At 38.1% G+C, this 20556-nt stretch overlaps 1 protein-coding gene across 3 annotated transcripts in view; it reads left to right on the top strand.

Moving 5' to 3' along the window:
* The first annotated feature begins 14119 nt into the window (after positions 1-14119).
* Positions 14120-20556, top strand: part of ptprc (protein tyrosine phosphatase receptor type C) — a 24465-nt gene continuing 18028 nt past the window's right edge. The window contains exons 1-2 of one of the 3 annotated variants that reach the window (XM_008406872.2): positions 14120-14428; positions 19056-19070. In XM_008406872.2, the coding sequence (XP_008405094.1) occupies positions 14371-14428; positions 19056-19070 (73 nt within the window). In that variant the 5' untranslated portion in view covers positions 14120-14370. The remainder of the gene's footprint in view (positions 14429-19055; positions 19071-20556) is intronic. The other 2 variants (XM_017304201.1, XM_017304202.1) reach the window with 2 other exon arrangements.

Genomic DNA, 20556 nt, shown 5'->3' on the forward strand with positions numbered 1-20556 from the left:
CCATTGGATGTCTGTGGCTCTGGTCTTCCTCGGGTTGTCCTCACGTCCTGGTGGGTGGACCTGTGGATCTCCACACCCACATTGAACATTTTTATGGAGAAACCTTATAGCCACAGGCACACTGACACACACAAACACGCACATGTGTTTATCAGATACACTCTGTTGGGCTGCAGTTGCCACTAAATACCTCTTGCATTACTATGTACCATGTACTTTTCAAAAAGTTATAACTGTTACTACTATATAAGCATATGTTGTTTATTGTTGTGGTTTCTTGGTTTTGTTTTTTTCTCTTTCTGAAGGTTTAGTGGCAAACTTCAAGGGTGTTGACTTGTGTCCTTCCTGTGCATCTTTCTCTCTTCTACTCCTATCTCCTTTCCTTTTAAACCTTTTCCACACCTTTCTCCCTTTCTTTTTTGTCTCTGTGTCCATTACATTTAATATAAACCCAAAGAAATTTCTAATCATGTTTTATATTAATATGCTTGTGAAAATATAATAAATCTGTTGAGTAACTTTGACACTTGGATTGAGGGTCAAAGTGCCACACATGTTGCAGAAAAAAGAAGAAGAAAAGGAACAACTGAAAAGAACTTTTTTTAAAACTGTCAATAAAATTGCCAATAGGTCTTTGCTTTCCATCAAAATTTCAGATAAAATTTTTTCTGAATGTGTTGCACAAAGTTGTTTCCTTATAAGTTTATATTTCGTGCTTTGTATCTTTTTGTAAAATTGGCCCTTGTTTGAAATGCCACCCAGTCTGTCGGTATCATTTCCACAGAGATGTCCTACACCCCCTTCAGCCAGCCACCCACATCATTTGTACATGTGAGCATTAGGCCTTGTCACAGTCTCTCAGTCAGGCTCTTTATCAGTCCGGGTCATAGATTCTCATTAAACGAGTGGATCTCTGAGTCCCTGACACTTGGACCATCACATGCCCGCCTTGCCATCTCTCAAACACTGACCATTTATCCAATCTAACTTGACAGAGTGCAAGTGAAAAGTGTGCTGTTGTTTATACATCCTAATGTGAGCCTGGAATTTTGATGCCGGCATTTCCGATTGGAAAAAGGTAGCATCCATTTCACAGTTTAAAAATTCCCATGCGGAAAATGTTTCTCATTGTATTCCTGCTTACTGTAACTTGACTGGAAGGCAGGCTAATCAGCTTAAGCAGTGGTCAAACTCGGTCAGCAGATAGCCAGCTCTGTGCATTCACTAGATAAGAGGCGATACTCCTCAAAGGCCCGGATCACTGCCTCGTTAGTGCTGGGTCAGTGAACTGCCGTGCAGATTTCTAAATGGCCACTCAAAGCCCCAAAAGAAGATCTGTATATGTATGTGTGTGAGAATACTGCTAATACTCCTGTCTATCTGTACTTTCTCACTGATGGGAGCTCTGTTGCAATTTTCAAAATCCCTTAAGGATATTTTCGCAGGAGAAACATTTAATAGAGATGTTTTTATGCCTAGAATGTTGCTGTCTTGTGATTGGAGTTGATTGTTTTCCACCTTCTGCTGCTGGGGGTGTGCACATGCATTCCTGACATACAGGTAAATATCAGCAATGTATTTAATGGGCCTGAATAGAGGAGTCCTCACACTTGTCCAGCTCCTTGACCCCATGTTTTTTTCTGTTCACACAAATATTTCGAGCCCCTGACCCCTGCAATGTGGAAGCAGTGAGGTCTGCACTGAACTGCTGCTGGATTGACAGGCAGTTCATGTCTCCGCAGAGAGAAAAAGCCAGTCAGAGTGTGGAGAGTTTCTGTGTGTTTGTGTGCGTGTGTGCGTGCGTGCGTGCATGTGTGTGTGTGAGCACGCAGTTCAGGCCCAGTCTGGTAGCAGAAAGCAGAATCTCCTGGGAGGACCGGATGTTGGGTCAGCACGAGAGAAAAACAAGAGCGGAGAAGGAGAAAGTGGGGGGTAGAGGGAGTGATGCACATGGAAGACCTGAATCTGTTATTGTGTGTGTATGTGTGTTTGTAAGTGAAATGTAAAAAATAGATACATCCTCCACCTCCTGCTGTATCAGGTATTTGTCTGGCATGTGGGAATCTCTGCTGCAGCAACATACAAACAAATAGTATATGTATGTATGTGAGGGGAATCTGCAGCAGGTTTTTATTTTACACATTTATTCCCAGTGTGGTGTACATAATAATTTGATATTATACATCAACATTTAATGGCAGCAGTACAGGGTGGGAGCCTGCCCATTCTTCTCCTCCTCTTCAATGCACCAGATCTGTCACCTCACGGGGGGTAGAAGGAATGTCACCAAGGAGGTATGTCTTTCTTCATCGTATCCATCCACATAGTATTTTAATTGGGTTTTCTCTCCTGTTCAGAAAAAAGAGGTAATAAAGGTGAGAGGAGGGATGAATCACGAGTGGGAGGAAGGGGGGTGTGCTGCTCTGGGTTTCCATCTAACCTCTCCGGCTATGCCAGCTCATCACTGTGGACCACAAGGACTTCAGCTTGGCCTTTGTCGCATTGTTTGGTGCTGTTTGTATTGAGCCTTTGTGAATGGTGCGGTTGGCATTTTTTCCATGTTGGTTGAGGTTGCCTCATAGAAACATAACAATGCTGGGCCACCTGATCGTCTCCCAGTGACAGTCAAACATTTCCTCAGCAATGGACTGAGTGATCAAGCCTGGAAGATGGGATGGTGAATGTTTGCAAAAAAAAAAAAAGTCAAAAACAAGGAGAGTGGATATGTGTGTGTTTGGATCATGAGTGTGTATGCACCTATAAATATGGGAGTGAGCGTGCATGTGCGTGAGTGCGTGCGTTGTATGTTGATGGTTGATGTACAGGCCTGGAGGGCAAACGCTCGAGGCTGCTCTCGTTAAGAACCTGTCAGTCATCTGCAGAGAGGAACCAAAAAGAGTCCAAATCGCAACACTGAGCGTGTGTGTGTGTGTCTATAGAGTGTTTGTGTGTGTATGAAATGCATTCAGCTGCTTGGCTATTCCCAAAAAAAATAAAAAACAACAAGTCAGAGGAGAGATGTGTATGAAAAAGAGGAACAGCTGTTGTGCAACATGAGGCCACACTGCCCTCCAGTGGTTTTTTAGTTGCCTCACCAGCAGAAGACACAGATGGGTTGTGAAACTCAGAAGGTGGAAACTGACTTTGTTGGTTTAATCAACGCAACATGAGGCCCACTGGTGCTCTGTGCAGATTTGAGAACCAAAATTACAGTAAAATATTCTTTTCAAGTTTGATAGGCATAGCTTCGTGGGTGGTATACTCAGTCAGAGGGGTGCATAAAGAAAACTTGAGAGTGCCACAGTGTGCAAAGACGGAGTGAACTAAAGAGAGCAGACAGGAAGGAGAAAGGGGAAGTGTAAAAGAGGTTGTTCTGACAATGATTTGAAACGCTACGCACAGTCCCACTGAAGTCTCACTGTCATTTAACTCCTCTAGCGGCAATAATGTAGATAAGCCGAGTCAAAACTGTTTTCTGAGTTAACAATTTTATTCATCAAGTGAATTTAACTCAAAGTAAACTTTGCTTTTAATCTTCAAGTAATGCAAGCTCTTTTGTGATTTGTTTCACTTGGGACATTGTATTTTTAGACCCAGAAGCCACCTATGTCATATGCAACCTCAAATGCCATCACCAGCCCATCAGTTTTATTTGACTGAGTGTTAACACAGCTCTTTTGAAGATATACTCATCAGCTCCTTTATTGCAAGTACCAGGTTCAACTTGCTTGTGCCTCCATAACATCATAAATTGTTCAAGGCATAGAGTTGTGACTAAAACATTCAACCCTGACTGCAAAGTGCATGACTGAGTAAAATTCAGAATCATTCAAGTTTGCAATAAATAGTGAGATAAAACTAGTAAAGTATTTAATCCATATTCATCACTAAATTCTACTTTCAGTGATGACTATAGTCTGAAAAGTTTTTCATTCTTAATCAAAGCACACATTTGCAAATGTGGTGTGTCACCTGATGCAACCATTCAACAGCTTTATTGACTGAATTGGCTCTGCTATAGACGGAACCCACAAAATACCTGGACTGCTGAGACATTAGAAATATGGCAAAGTCAAGAGAATAGAGCTCAAAGACCAATTCACACCAAGAAAATCATGCAAAAAGTTAATTAACATTCCTTGAGACGCAGTGAGAGGCGTGGATGGGACAGTGGCTGCACAACCCGGAGTGGCAGAGACAGGAAGCCATCAATGATTGCCAGCAGATTCCTGAGAAAGCAAGTGGTCAGAAACCCTTAACTGACGCCAAAAGAAGGCGTACAGCAAGACTTGGTGGCAGCAGCCACTGCAGTTTCAGTCTCCACAGTAAGGCAGTTATTAAATCTGAAGGGCTAATTTCCCAGACTGTTTACCCAAAAGCACAATGAAAATCAGCTTAAATTTGACTCAACTATATAAATAAATCAAAGAGGCTTTGTGACTCTGTTATGCGGTGTGATTAGTTGGAAACTTTTGAGACCTTTGTCTCCCTCCTCCAGACAAATGGAGCAATGGAGAACTTTAAAAAAAACACCAGTCCTCTATGAAGGCATGGTGATGTTGGGGATGCTTTGCCGGCACTGGAAACTTCCCACACTGTGGAGGGTAAAGCTGGATGATATGGCTTTAAAGTAAAATCTCAAATTTCTTTACACCAGATCTGATTTTAATTTTCTTTTTCTTCCTTTCTTTTCCTAAAGAAAATTACAAATGGCAGAAAATATTTTCCAAAACTTGCTATCATTTTAATAATCTCTTAAGGGAGTTGATCTAAATTCAAAGTCCAAATAAACATAAGATTTAAAATATGCTTTTTAAGCAAGATGATAGGCCCCAGGTGGGCTGACATCAGTCTGAACTACCAAACCCCAGTGAGTGCACAGATAAAAATTAAATCTTCATAAACAGCTCATTTGATTAATAAATAAAATCGATTTATTGCCCAGCCCCAGTGGAGTGGCAAGGTGGATTCATTGAAGAATTGGAAAATCCCAGAAGAAAGTATTGTGCTGTGTGAAAGGAACCCAAAGCTTTGACCATTGAACCAGGACAGTGATCTCAAAGAATACCTCAGAGTTTTGAATTCTTTGCCTTCTAGTCAACTCTTTTAAAAACCATGCTGGCAGCACACAAACTGGAGGCCTTTTCTCATCAAGGGCTCAACACACCAGAGGCGATGTCACTCCCTCTTTATTCATTTCTTATGGCACATTAAATATCAGTACATCAGTAGTTTCTGTAATAGGAGCCCATCTTGCACCAACACCATGCCACGTTAAAAAGCTCTTAAATCCTCTTCCTTCCTCTTTCTGATGCTAGGCTGAAACTTTTGCAAGTCATCATCGACATCGTTTGACTTCTAAATGGATTGAACAGCAGCTTTGGAAATGATTGATTCACTGTTTATCAAGCAATTGATGAACTTTGACTCATCTTTCTCCAAAACTCTGTTTTTGGAGAAGTAGAATTCATCTTCCTGAATTGTAAGATTAACCCTTTTATGCATGAATTATGATCCTTTGTTTCAGGATTTTTTTTTTTATTTCCTTAAGGCATTAAAAAAAAGGTAGGAAAATTTTTTTTGTAAAAAAAAAACATATGTATATATATTATATTTTTTTAGGTGATCAATTGTAATTTTCTCCAAATACAAAGTTATTTGAAAAATACATCAGTAGTATTGTTCTTTAGAGGTTATCTGATGTCACAATATGATTTTTTTTATTTGCGGAGTCGTCTACAGTAGGAGGGACCGGGTCGGTCGGCATGCTTTTTTGTCTGCCGGCTATATTGGATTTAACAAAAATAATTTCTTGCATTTGCAGCTGATGGCCAGTAGTTGATGGTGTATTTTATGATGCATTAGTGTCCACTGAAGTGGACATAAAAATCCACAAGATTTTTATAACATAAAAATCCACAAGAAGCACAAAATTATGGCTTTTAGATAGTTGTCCACTGTAGTGACCACTATGCATGAAAGGGTTAAAATCTTTACAAAAGCTTGATTTAACTGTTAATTAATTAATTTGACCTTCTTATGAATCTGTTAGTGGATATCCAAACTCTGAAGAGGCTGACAAACACACATACGCAATACAAAACAACACTTCAGAATGAGAAGTCTTCTTTCCTAACTTTAGCAGATAATCTTTTGCTGATATTTTGCACAAATTTTACAAGTGCATCATCTTTGTACAGCATACCATATCCCCAACCAAATTATCTGCCAGTGACATTTCAAGTGCAAAAGTCACCAGGCAGCGCTAATTCTGACGTTGACTGAAAGTTTTAACCCACTTACAAAGTGTGGGTGCACCTTGCAAAGACAGGAGGAAAAAACTTATGTGCATCAGGGTGTAGTGCACACGCACGCACACACACACACACACACACACACACACACATTGCTTGCAATCCATTTTTATCTCACCACCCTGTGGTCGCAGCTGTGACTGCAGAGAGGAACTAACAGCACATTTCAATAGGTACTCTCTGGCCTTCCTTCACCAATTTTTAGCTGTTTTATGGAGATGAAAAAATATATGGTTCAGAAATGAGAATGAGGAAAAAGGATTGTTGAAGACACAATGAAGCTTTAAGGGAGAGGAAGTTCGATTAGAAAATAAACACTTTGGTCAGCCACGCAAGATGTTAGAACCTGAAGTTAAAAAAATTTAAATTGGGGAAGCTGTGACACAGTTTCTCATCTAAACCACACCTTCCTTCTCCACCCTTACATAAACAGCAGGAGCTCAGAATAGAAAACGGAGGCAACTTTTACTGTTAACACAAGCAATTGTGTTAATTCCTACTCTGCTGTTTCTGGAAACTAGTAAAACCCTACAGGGTGTTCTTAATTTCACTTTACTGGCTGACCATAAAGAAAGCTGACCTCAAGACTTTGACGCTGATCCCTTTAAAAGAACATGTAATGCCACAAGAATTGCATGTAATCTGGAGGTTAGATCCTGGAATCTCCTCAGACAGAGTGACTGTTGAGTGGGAGGTACGACATCAAGTTTCCTTTCACCTTGCAGCTGTGCAGGTTTCCCTCTGATGTGCATGAGTTTTTCAGCTTATGTATTTCACTGAGCCTATCCAATGGTAGTAAATGAAAAGTAAGATTAAACATGCTGAGGGAAAATAGATATTTAGCCAAAAAAAGTTATTCATCCATTTTTTAAAAATAAATATAAAAATAAAACATTTTGCAGCTCGAGGTTAACATAGTGCATACTCAGAATCATGACCTGTGATACCCACGTCTTTCATGTAGCATTTGCTGTAGTTAAACTACCTTCATCTTGGCAACACGAAACACAACTCAAGGTGTTTGTTCAGTCTTAGTGCTGTAGGTACACAGGCTGAGCATGTTTAACAGCATTTGGTCAAAATTGTGTCCTAGTTTGCTGGGTTAGAGAAGAGGGTAAATTAAAGTCGCATCACTCGTAAATCTTCTCTTCTGAGGGACGTTCCCGCCACACTTGGTCCTCTGACTCCTTGTTGTTTTGATGTTGGGAATCTGAGGTTTGTTTTTGAGAGCTCCTTCAAATTAGAGAAGCAGATAAATGCTTTCATATAATCTGTTTTACCAGTTGATAACATTACCAATGTGAAGTCAAAGTTTATATTCCTGTTAAGACAAGAAGTTATTGGTACTTTTATTTTGTGTCTTTTAGACTTTACATGTCTTTATGTTAGTCTAAATCAATTCTGTATGTTTTGCTTTTGTTGTGATCATATTGCTTCAGTCTTGTCTCTCAGCTGGCTTCTTCTTCTGTCCTCTTCTGGATTCATTTAATTAGTTTTAATACGACAATTTAAACCTTTAAATTGTCGAACCCCGTCATACGTAGCTGAATGTTTTAACATGAACACGCCTCTCGGAGCACTTCAATCGGCAAGTCAGTTTCTCTTCGATGTCACGGCACAAAATTAAAAAATTAAGGTTGCTGCAGTAGCTGCCACAAATCTTGTCAACAACCTTGACAAAGACACACAGCAGAGCCTCTGCTTAAGGCCCCCTTTAGATTCAAGCACATTTGGAGACATAAATAGAGTTAAGTTTCTGTGTTGTGATTTTCTGTTTTATTATTTTCTGCTCATTTATTGCGCTTTATGTTATCTGTCTTGGCAGTAAATCTTTTGGTGTCACATTTATTGCTTTTAAATGTGCTAAATGAGTAAAATAGTTATTAACAGTGATATGCTTATCAGGCTGTAAGATGAAATAGGAAACATCAAGATGGTAAAATGTTGAAGGAATTGACTGATTAATACCTATGCAGTGTATTGGGCATAAGCTATTTTAAGAATATATTAAAGTTAGAATCAGCTTTACTGGCCAGGTTTGTGCACACAAACAAAAATGACTTCCACTTTTGCCACTGTGTGCAAAAAGGATTTTTTCTGTGACTCAAACAAAGTTATTCCCATGTCAGTAATGACTTTAAAGAGAAAAATCACACCAAAAACCTGTTACTCAATGTTTATTTGTTACTGATGAACTCAAACTAAAAAAAAATACCAAGTGCTTGTCTTTTTATTAACAATTAAGATTACTTAAGACAGAAAAGTAGCATTTTAATTGTTTACTTTGGATTTTTTTTTGTTGCATATTTTATTATAGTAAACGAGATTAACAAGACAGAAGACATAAAACAAGAGAAGACTAAGATTTTGAAGCCGCTAGCAAAGATGGTTACCTTTCGCTGTGAGAATGCTAAGCTAACCAGGTCAGTTTTAGCACTCGGCATTTTGGGCGTTCAGAGGGTCGGTCTTGCAGAGCTTTGCTTCAAAATAGACAGCATATGATAAAAACAAATAATTAATGCAACCACAGCCCACAAGAATTGTTCAGGCCTTGTTCTTGGGCCAGGTCGACCATCTTTGATGGACAAAAGATTAGAGTCTGCAGAGGCTTCTGGGAGAGCAGTCATTGTTCAGCGAGTCAAACGGAGGTTTTGACTTAACCACAGCAACAGCTAGACTGATTTAGAAAAATTTATTATGTCAAACTGGTACCTACTGAACAGCATTATGCAGCATGGGTTACAACATATCTCATGCTGTGCGTAGTGACTAGATTATTACTGTAGTTCTAGAATGTCAGAAAAATGGTATTGACCAGCTAATAATAGCTGTTATGGCTCCTAAAGAGCCATTGACGTTTTTTGTTCTTTACAGTACTGTGCATTGTTTATTCAGTTTAATTTGGAAAATCCGGAAACCAGAAGTCACAGAGTTAGTACTTCCTGGTTAGTGATGGATTATTTGCAACTTTTCTTTATGCGTAACACAGGCTGTATGTTTGTAAAAATGTTTAATTGACACGCAGCAGCATACATCTACAGTGTGAAACTACTTTTATTGAAATAAATAATTTGTGATATGTAAAATGGAGAGGTTTGAGTTGTCTCCAAAAGCTTCTGGATGAGAGGAGCTAGATTTGTGTGGTGTGTTGAAGGTTGGAGTTTTCACCAGAGGACCTAAAAGCCAGAAGTCGGTTGACCAGTATGACTCAGCATTATTTGAGCTGGGTACTCTCTGTGACTTTGAGGTGTTGGAGAAAGTATCTGCAGTGGATCAGAGAAAATGTCATTTAACCAAAGCCAGAGGTTTGCCAACTGAACTCCATCACTGCACACATCGTCATAGACTGAGTGGAAAGCTTGCTCGGTGCTGGGGCCTTCCCAGTGTTGCCACAACGGATAACGAGGACCAGTTCACCTCAGCGAAGTTCAGAGTTCCTCACACTACAGTTCAGCTTCACTGTTTGCTCTTTGAAGACGGCTATATTGCATAAATGTATGAATATTCATAAAGTATTATATTTACTAAGTGTTTTGGGACACCACTCTCCCTGTGCATTGCCCACCATCAAACAGCACATTTGACTTTTTAACCTTTTCCCTCTTCCTCACCATTGCAACTTTAATTTCAGAAGAAGGATCAGATCTGTGTTTATGCGGCAGCCTGCTGATGCTGTCCACGAACTGAGTCATCTCTGAGACCACGTGAATCCTGTTTTGGATTTTTGATTACGTTGTAAAAAGATAGAGAAACTCAACAGGAGTACTTAACAATTTGTAAGTGGGTGATGTGATTTAGGGATTTTTCTATATGCTAGCTATGTGTTTGAATGATGAGGAAGTCTTGTTTCACTGAAATCTATTTCTGTATTAAAACTTCCAAAGAGTTATGATGARTTATTGTTGGACGGAGTTGTAGATGGATGGACTTGATCTCATACATTTTCCATTTTATGTGCTTAAGTTAAAGCACGAAATTCTTCCTCTTAAACATAATGTAAGTGGAAATGAGAACATGCAGTTCACAGAGTGTCACGGGATGATGACCACTTTCTCTGGTTCTTAGTAGCATTTCTGCTCACATTAGGACAATATTTAAACCAGAGCACGATACTGCAAGCTGACTGTTGGTGTTGACATGTTTTACAGTTAGCAAACCAAGACAACTTACAATATGTTAACACCAACACATATTGCAGCCATGGCTATTTTTGTTGTATAACACATTTACCACAGCTAGACAATTCTCAGGGGATGTTATATGATTAGATGGACAATACAACAACAAATAATCAAAAATATCACATTGCAGCGGCAAAGTAAGGAAAAATAACACTAAGCTGAAAAACAGACGACACTTTATGATGTTCCAGTTGTAATTCATTGAAGGCAGCTCTGAGCAACAGGATTTTTAGTTTTGATTTAAAGGAACTTATTTTTTCAGCATTTTCTTTTTCAGTTTTCTGGAAGTTGGTTCCAGATTAGTGGAGCATAAAAACTGAATGCTGTATCTCCGTGTTTGGTTCCGATTTTCTTGATGTTTAATTTACATGATTTTGTTGCAGAACAAAGTTTTATAATAAATAAAATTGTTTGATCATAAAAGTCAGGTAAATGTCTTAGTGCGACGCTCAAGAGGGGCGCAGAAAATGTCACACAAAAAAACTTCCAGTACGTCTTTATTCAGTCGCCCATATTTTATAGCTGTAGACTTGCGACATCTGTGTGAAAAAACCTTACATGATTAAACTTTCAAAGTTACAATTGATTGATCTGAATGCTTTCATGCTTTGGTAAGAAGCCAAAATGCCACATATGTACATTTTCCTGTTTTATGTTCGTCGTGTCACGTCCACCACTAACTTCCTTTTTTACATTAAAAATAAACTATTTCACATTTAAATGGTTACCGGAAATGTGTGTTAATATTTAAATAAACAATAAAGTAATGTAGCTTCATATTCTAACATTTAAAAAATATACATGAGTAATTAATGAAACCTCTCACTCTCTAAGAGAAAGGACAATAAAAGCAGACTAATACTTTCCTGTTTTATGTCAGACTCACCAATACTGTTTCTATTTCAAAGTCTACTGGGTTTTTGACACTAAAATTGCCAATGTTGCAAAAGCCCAAATGATGTCATGGTTTTGTAATTTTCTGACAAGAATTGGGTTAGATGGTGGAGCATCTTTGGATGTATTTTAAGGCAACATCTTCCAGCTTCCTTGCATGACATTAATATTAAGGAAAATTAAAAACAAATCAGCCGAGATAACAGAGAGAGACCCTCCACAGCTTTGATTCTTTACTGTCTACATTTTCCAGATGCCTGAAGTGCTACATTTATTCTGTTAATTTACTGCAAACAAATATTGACATCATGGGAATGTCCAGCATATCTTCTGGGAAGTGGACAGAGATGTGAAATATGGGTATCAAGGCCACTGTGGTGTATGTTAGTGGTCGTCTTCTTTATGTCTGGATGGAAGGTTTTGCAGACAAGACTTCAGGTAAACAGCAAAAAAAAATATTTCAACCTGCAGCCCTTATCAGAACAACCGAATTATGAGCAAATTTTGGCCCAATCGTGGAAATTCCTGTTGATATTTAGACACAATCTCTATTGAACAACACATATATGGCACCATTTTTGGCATTTCCCAACATATAGGTCTGACAAAGGTTTTGTTTCATAGGCACACTTTCCATATCAGGTCTTCTTCATCTCCTGGTTTCAACCATCACCACATTGTGCTGGGATCCAAAGCTTTCCTTAACTGATTAGTCCCAGGGTCAGACCATCATCACTTTTTGAGGGAAAAGGAGGCCTTAGAATACCATCACAACTGTGAAGTAAAAGGGTGGCAGCGGGGCTTGTTTGCTGCAGGAGGGACTGTTGCACTTACAAAATAAATGACATTATGAGGAAAGAACATTTTGTAGAAACAATTATGCAAACTCTGAAAGAAAAACTAAGCCTTGGGTACAAATGGGTACAAATGGTTCCAAGTGGACTATAAGATGTCAGTAAATTTGTTATAGTCAGTGTTTTGAAGCAATTGTGCAAAAGATACACAAACGATCTGACTCAGGTCAGAAATTTTCAAGGCAATTTTATACAAAAATTGTGTAAACATCTGACTTTGAGCAACATAATGTTCTCATTCTTGAGGCATTTAATCATGCTGAAAAGATAGAGTATGTAGATATATGATTTCAACATACTGAACATATGTCTGTTTGTAGGGTAACTCTTAGATTGTCAAGAAATATAAATATTAGCCCTGAAGGATGTTGCAAACCAAGCTGACTGTACTGAGATGGGATTTCATCATACAGTGACACGTTTTCATTGTGTTCACTGAGACACATTTTAACCAAAGGTGCAACAACACAGCTGTGGTTTTAACATTTATTGAACTTGAGTTGTAATAATCAGCACGTACTGCAAGCCTTTCTGTTGGGCCGATGCTCTAATATTGAGAATAAATCAGTGAGGCTGATCTGTAGTAAATTTCTTTGCATTCTGAAAAGAAGCAATTAACAGCAATGGGAGTCTTGTGACTTCTCAGAATCAGCTTGTTAAACTAGAAAGCTGTGAATAGCTTCTTTTTGGTTGCTTAAACATGATGCTGCTTGCTTAAGAGCCACTTCCTGAATACAAGAGGCTGAAGTCTCAGAAGTGGAAATAGCCAAATATCATGTGCTTCACAGATCTCAGAGGAAATCCATATTTAGACCTTCATACTAAAAAAGTGATTTTTTTTTCTGGCAGAAACGAGGTTTCTCTCTGTTCACTTTGACCTGAGAGTAATTTACACCGAATTGTAGCTGTAGAAGAAAGTTTCTTCTTTAATATAAATAAAAAGAATATTAGATGTTTGACAGGATATGGTGTGGATTCATATCATCCTGCCACCATGCAGAGCCTGGTGTAAACCCACAGCAGGATCAAGTAAAACTCTGTCAGCTCAGCTCCAATTATCTAAGCTCTAAAAAGGAGTCCCGTGTATTATTGCATTAAAAACGTATGAAAAGCCGCATTTCATCTGGATTCACGTCAGCTCACCACCCGGTGTGAGAGCCTCGCTCCCCGGAGAGTTTTTACTCCTCTTCTTCCCCTTTTATCCCCCATTTTCTTGTGTATGTAAACAGAAGTAAAGCATTTTAAGCTTCGGGGCAAAGCGTGATGATCAAACAGCTTGCACAATCAATGACTTTGAAGAGATCTGAAAGCGCTCATAAATGTAGCTATTTCGCACAAAATGAGCAGCAGAAATGAAGATATTCCCTCCTGCAGCCAGTGGCCACGTGTTTTTTTTTTCCGCCTGTCTCTTTGGAAGAAGAGCGGGAAATCAAAACATGGAGGAAAGTGTGCAAGCGGAAGGGCCGCAGCTTGCACGGCACGATGTCGGTGCATGAGCGAGCATCGATGGGCCTGTTAGCTGCTCTGTGAGGAGGAGTCAGTGAGAAGACAAAAGGTTCTCTGAGAAGTTTCGCTACTTCAGGCCCTTTTATTTAAAGGAGCGTCTGACAAAACCCCAAAGTCCTCAATGTGTACAGGATTCTCTTCCAATTCTCTATTTGCCATTTTACAGAAAACCACCAAATGTTAGCTTTAAGATATGCAAATTAGCAGCTGCTCTGTGAGCATGTGTTTTATTTTTTCTGTAAGTTGAAGTGTTTTCACACTTAAGCAAACGCAAGCGAAGATCAGACAAGAGATGGCTTCCTGTTCTTGGTGGCGTAGCTGAAATGAAACTTCCTGCCACTGAGAGCCAAGGTGAAGGCAGGCTCTCAGTTCGCTGTGTGACATCACTCCCGTTTGCTTCACTTGAAACCAGAAGCAAGGTTTAGGGTTTGGGGAACTTGTCCAGGAAGCTGCGTCTTCTGATAAGACAGATAAAGCGAATGTAGTTTGAAACAGATCAGCGTTTAGGGGCTTTATATTAGAAATAGAGGTTAGGTTTGGCGTCCGATTTGTTCTTCGTCCTCTTTTGGACCCGACTCGGCTTGAATCGTGGGTGCCCACACACACCCTTACGCCCCGGACATGGCGGGTCTCCGAGGTCTGATGATCTTGCTGGTCCTGATGGTTGGTTTGGCTCGCTGTAAGTACTCCAACAAATTTAATAAAAGTGAAGCTTTCTTTATGAGCTGGTTGTAAGGAGGGAAGTGATGCATTCAATGTCTTCTTGTGTCTTTCTACTGACAGTTTGTCTAAAAATGGGTTTAATTTAAAAAAAAAAAAAAAAAAATGTTGACGCGATGATGTCTAACCTCCTAAGTTAAGTTTCTGAACTTGCAGCAGATTGTTGTTTGGTGTGTGATGGTGTTTATGGTAAAAGGTGAATTATTTTTTGGGAGTGAGACATGAATCTGTCATCAGCTTTTCTTTCAAAAGAAGTGGAAAACATCAGCGAACAAAATGTAATCATTTAAACTGAGGGCAGAGATGACAAGCTACAGTATATCAAACCTTTGAGTTGCTTCTCTGCTTTTGTGCTGCTTCACCTCCCTTAAACTTTTCCAAACCCCACGAACGGCAGACAGTAGAGCCGCACATCTGTGAGATGTGAGGAGCTGAAAAGTGACAGGTTTTATCAGCCGCCTTTGGCAAAAGAATAAACACTGATGTTCAATCAAAGGCTGCAGTTAATAAGACGATGCTGCTTAAAACACGCTGTAAAAGCGAAGGGAATTTTTGCAATCATGTTTCTGTTCTGCTTTGACATTGTGCATGTGTGTGATGGTGTGATCCTGCACTGTAAGTGTGTGTGTGTGCGCGCGTGTGTGTGTGTGTGGGTGGAGGGATGTGCATGTCTATCAAAGACGATAGATTTTTTTTTTTCTTATGGGGTGTGTCCCTGCGAGCTCTTCACTTCAACCTTTGTCATTGTCGGTGTTGGATTAAGATAAACATCTATGTGTGTGCGTGCGTGAGTGTGTGCGCGCGTGTTTGCGTGTGTGTGCGTGGATGCATGCAGAAGGTGTGCAGGCTCACCTCATTGCCTGCAGCAGCACTCACAGTTCTGCTACCGTTCAACACATCAAACATCTTTTCTCCTATTTTAGGGAGACGTCTGTGCGCACGAGCTGAAATAAATGCTTCTTTTTTTATTTCGCTCTCTTGTCGTTTTCTGCAGCCAGGGTCAGAGTTTGTCGCTTGTTTTTTTTCTGCAAGCTGTACAGTATTTTCAGCAAGGCCGTGTTAGGTGTGTCTTTATGGAGCACCACCACAACAGACGTCTTTTATTTATGTAAATATTCAATTTGATTGTTTTTTTAACTATTTAATAAGTGAAAGTAATGACAGCTGTTCTAAAGTAGGAATAAAAAGTTTCAGTTTAGTTTTTTCTACTTCAGCCAAAGTTGGAACCTGAAATACTCCTAAATATAAATTCTGTTAAAAACCGCCTTGTTCAGCCATTTTTCTACTTTCACTTGATCATTTTTAAGGTTTTCCAACATTTTAATGAAGAGAGCAAAGGCCTTTCGTTTCCTTAATGCTACCCGGCGAATGTGTGCGTCTTGACATGCATTTTGCAGTAGCTGCAGCGGGAAGGAGCTGTGACCACTTCCTTGTTCCATTCTGGGCTGCCTTGACTTCCTGGCAGGGCCGGGCCGGGCCGGGCCGGGCCTGGTCGAGTGCTGCGAGCTTTAGTTTTCGTGACAAAGAAATAGGAACTGTCTGAAATTGAAGAAGTGAGGTCAGAACTGTTGAACATAATTAAAGGCCTTTTCTGCAAGGAGACAAAAAGGTGTAACAAGAAAAAATAAATTCACACACAAACGGACCGTAACCAGAGATACAAAAACATCCAGAATGTGAGAAACTCATCCACACATTTCATCCAGGTTTTTTGCAGAATGCCAAACGACTAAATGAAGTCCAGACGTTTGGTCATTTAGCTTCTGTTACTTGACTTTGTTCTTCTTTTGTTTTTCTTCATCTTCTAAATCTCACTTAAAACGAAAGTGTGGAAATCACACATTTGTTTCACACTTTGCCCTACGGACAGTGGAACAGAGAGTACTCAAAGGGACGACAGAAACTTCGAGTTTCGCTCTTGAAAACAGCTGAAATTAGTTGGTCTTAAAGAAAATCAGGAAAATAATGTTAAAGATAAGTTTTGTTTATTTTTTATATTTTCATAATGTTAGGCTTTACTGTACTGTCTTTAATGTAGGTTACACCTTGTCTTTGCTTTGTACACATTTGGGCCTTCATGTGAGCTGATAATGATGGACAGACATGTTACATTTAGAGAGAAAAACTATTTTACAGTAACAAAATAAACAAACTATCCAAATTCTCTTAAACAACATTGAACAGTTAAACTCAAACAAAATGTAATTTTGTTAAAGATGTAAAGATAAAAGTGTAAATATTCAAAACCTACTCCGTTATTAACACATTATTAGTATTTATGTTGCTTTTACTTTAGTTTGGAAGTGTATTATATTTAAAGTATGAATTATCAGACAATAAGATAAAAGATTGAAACAAATAATCTGTTAATGAACAATTTATGAACACAAACTAAGTTTTTGTATTTTTTTCTAGTTTTGTTCTAAGTAGTAAAATGACCAAACAACATTACATTTTGCAATAAATTATATAAACTTCACATTTTTGGTTGTTCAAACAATAACAATCCTGAACTAAATCACTAGTTTCTTCTGATCCGTTGGTAAACATCTGTCAGTGTAAGAAAGGTGATGAATTCAGACTCAACCAGGGAATCTGCAGTTGGTAAATTTTAGATTACGATAATTTACAGTCATAAAATTGGCTGTAAAGTGTTTTTGCAAATGCTGAATCTAAATTTAAGTTTATAAATTAGAAATAATGGATTTTCAAAATATCAATAACCCACCGTTCCCACTTCCTTATCATTTCCTCACCAACAGTTAAAATTTTAAAATGTGGGTTTAAATTTGACCAACACATTTCTTCTCACTGAAAGAGTAATTAACATATTGGATCTGTAGAGAGGGCAAAATATTAGGGTGATGGTCATGAGGCCTTCCAACGTAAAAGACTTGAAGCTCATTTCCAATAATAAATTATCAAAACAGTGAAAACACCTAAAAACCCAAGGAGGGTTTTATTGCTGTATTGCCAATGAATAAAATATTTCCCATTGACTATTGAGAAGGGTATAAATATAAATAAATATAATTTTAAAATGAAACGTCAATAAATACAAATAAGTAATGTTTCTTCAAATTGACACGGCTCTTAAGTTGTTTTTGTCCAGTCAGAATCAAAAATGTTAATTGAATGACAGACTTTCAAATCAAAGTCCGTCGGGGTTATTAATAATTTTGTGTTTAACTGTAAATAAGGAGCAGAACAGAATATGAAATTGTTTTATCTAATTTCTGCTTTGTTTTACTTTGTGCTGTGGTGATTCCTGATTCCTTTTAGTGAATGAATTTAATGAATACTTTCAATATTATTAATTTAAATCTCTGCTAGTGAATTTTGTTATATTTTATGTTTCTAAAACAGTAATTTGTTAGTTATTATTTTTAATAAAGCATGTATTATTTGTTTTGTTTTTAAGTGAAAGTTTAATTTCTAGATATTTATTGTTTATTTATCAAAGGTACTTTTCATACATTTCATTGTGCTGTTTACCTGTAGAATAAGCAAATAGATCAGGGAAGTAAAAAGTTATGTTGTATAATTCCCACAAACCCAAAGGTCTATTTTCTGTTAACCAATTTTTATCTTTTTTATTTTATTCTTTGCATAACCCATCACAGAATATAGGAAATTAGTTATAATCCAGTCATTTTAGATTAATGTCTCACTTGTCTTAGCTAACTAATCAGAGAAGTGTTTAAAGGTTGTTTAAAGGCTCGGTTAGTCATTAACTGAAATTAACTATAAGATTAAATCCATATTCGTTTCTGCTAAATATTCAACATTTTTCCTCTAACTGTTTAAAATAATGAAGTTTTTGAATGTGAAACAGAGGCGCAGATCGACCTCTTCCCTCTCTAACTGAATCATTTCTCACCGGTGCTCTAATAACTGACACAATGAGTCTGAACGAGGCGGTGAAATGTCACTGCAGAGAGCGTGCATCTCTGCTCAGAGCTGTGAAACAACAACGCACCAAACCACATCCTGACTCTCTTTGTCTGACAGACCCTGATCACATTGTTCATCTTCTGTCAGGAGGAAAGCTGAAGCACTTTGGGATGCTTAAAACAGATGTTAAAATATTAATAAGTTATTTTTATTCTTTTTAAATTATGCTTATATGAGCATTTAAAAAATAATAAACATACAAACCTCAACAAGATCCAAAAGCAGGAACCCAACATACATCATACAAATTATTAAAATGTAAATTTTATTCAAATTTTTTTTTGTTTTGTTTAGTTTTTATTCATGACTGGTGGTTTGGACAGCAGTATTGTAAGTACTGGGTGTCTACGTTAGTGCAAAGCAGGAAGTGGTGGTTTGCTTACTGAAATAGCAAGTGTGGTTCTGTCATGTTGCCAGGGCAACCAGGTTTGACAGAGCTGCCTCATCCAGATAAGTCGGCCATGTTCCTCTTTCAGGCTGATAATGCTTTCACGTTGTTTTTAAGAAAAGAAAATGATCCTGGATGAATGAAATATAAGATAAAAGTTGTTTGCTTTAAAAAAAATTGTATATTTAGTGTGATGGTGTATATAATTTCTTTACATAATTTTCTTTTCTTTTTATATTTTCAGGTCAAGACGACCAACGTAAGTAGTGATTCATATTTAGCCAAAAATACAATTTTAATTAATTAAGCATGTATTTATTCACGAAATACAAATGTTTAGTTCCTGAAAGCCACCAGCTTTGCTTCATGTTGCCCAAACCTTTAAAGCTGCTCTGTCTTCCTACAATGTCTTCATATACAACCACCAGACTCAGAGATGGCGGCGGTTCTAGACCAAACTTACCAGTGCAGAACAAAAGAACACTAAAAAATAAAAACAGGATAGTGTTTAATTATTTTGTTATTATTAAGTGAAACTCAGAGCCAAAGAGCCACTTGGAGCTCTGGAGCTTTAGGTTGCAGATCCTTGATCTTGTAGATGAAAACTGTGATCTTATCCTAAAAACAGCTGAAGCTAAAAGTGAATATTTTGATTTTTTTATTATTTCTAAAGTAAAACTGTGTAGATAAAAAAATGTAATTGGTTCAATGGATTATTTAGTTACAGTTTTTGTGCCAGCACACATCACCATTAAAATTTTTTGGTATTATTTATTCAGTACTGGGTCCATAACAGAGGCCAGAATTGGCTCTACAGGGACGCTGGCCCCTGTTTGCTCCTGTGTAGAACCGCCCCTGTTCAGAGACCTGTTGAACATTTTACTGAAATGAGCACAAACTTAACCTGCTTTATGTGCAGCACTGAAAATAAGTTTTTATCATAAAATTGTCAATTTAACATCATTTATCAGCTGGATAAGCAGATTGCTGAGAAAACTACAAGCAGATTCTACAGCAAATCACCGGAGTTAACACTCACAGTAGCCATTTTTATAATGTGAATGTATTTAACCAACCCCAAATATTGATCTTACCCCCAGTTATGATAGACCACATGTGTCAAACTCAAGGCCCGCGGGCCACATGTGGCCCGCCATGTCATTTTATGTGGCCCCCCCAGCGTTTTATATGACCATGATTGACTTAAAATAGGTTTTCAGCACGAATTTACTACAAACTGCATCTCCCATAATGCATTCCGATTGTTACCAGCCAACATTTCGGCTTCTCGCCACTAGAGAGCAGCAAAGTCACCTCAAGCTGCTTATTGATTTTCCCAGCGAATAAAACTGAGACATCGACAAGCTAACATCAAAATGCCCAAGAAAAGAAACATCGATTTACAAGACTGTGAATGAAGATGTGTGTGAGTTGGTGTCAGGGCGGCAGCTAGAACTTTTTTTGTTATCCGTTATCTTGACCGACAACATAAAAAAAAATCGTTCATGTACTATTTTTATCCGTGAAATTACAACCATATTAACATCGGCTATTTAGCCGCATTTTATGCGGTTTAGTTGATATTCACCGTGAATCCAGATCCCATCACAAATTAAGCAGGTAAATGTRTCTACATTTTTCTCCGTAGTGACAAAAACCTCTGACTGAGGCCTCAGTAACTTTTAATAAAATAAATTAAGCGACTTCACTTAAATTAGCATCACTTCACCCGCTGGGGTCTGAAC

The sequence above is a fragment of the Poecilia reticulata genome, linkage group LG4 (assembly GCF_000633615.1).
Source record: "Poecilia reticulata strain Guanapo linkage group LG4, Guppy_female_1.0+MT, whole genome shotgun sequence".
NCBI classification, from domain to species: domain Eukaryota; kingdom Metazoa; phylum Chordata; class Actinopteri; order Cyprinodontiformes; family Poeciliidae; genus Poecilia; species Poecilia reticulata.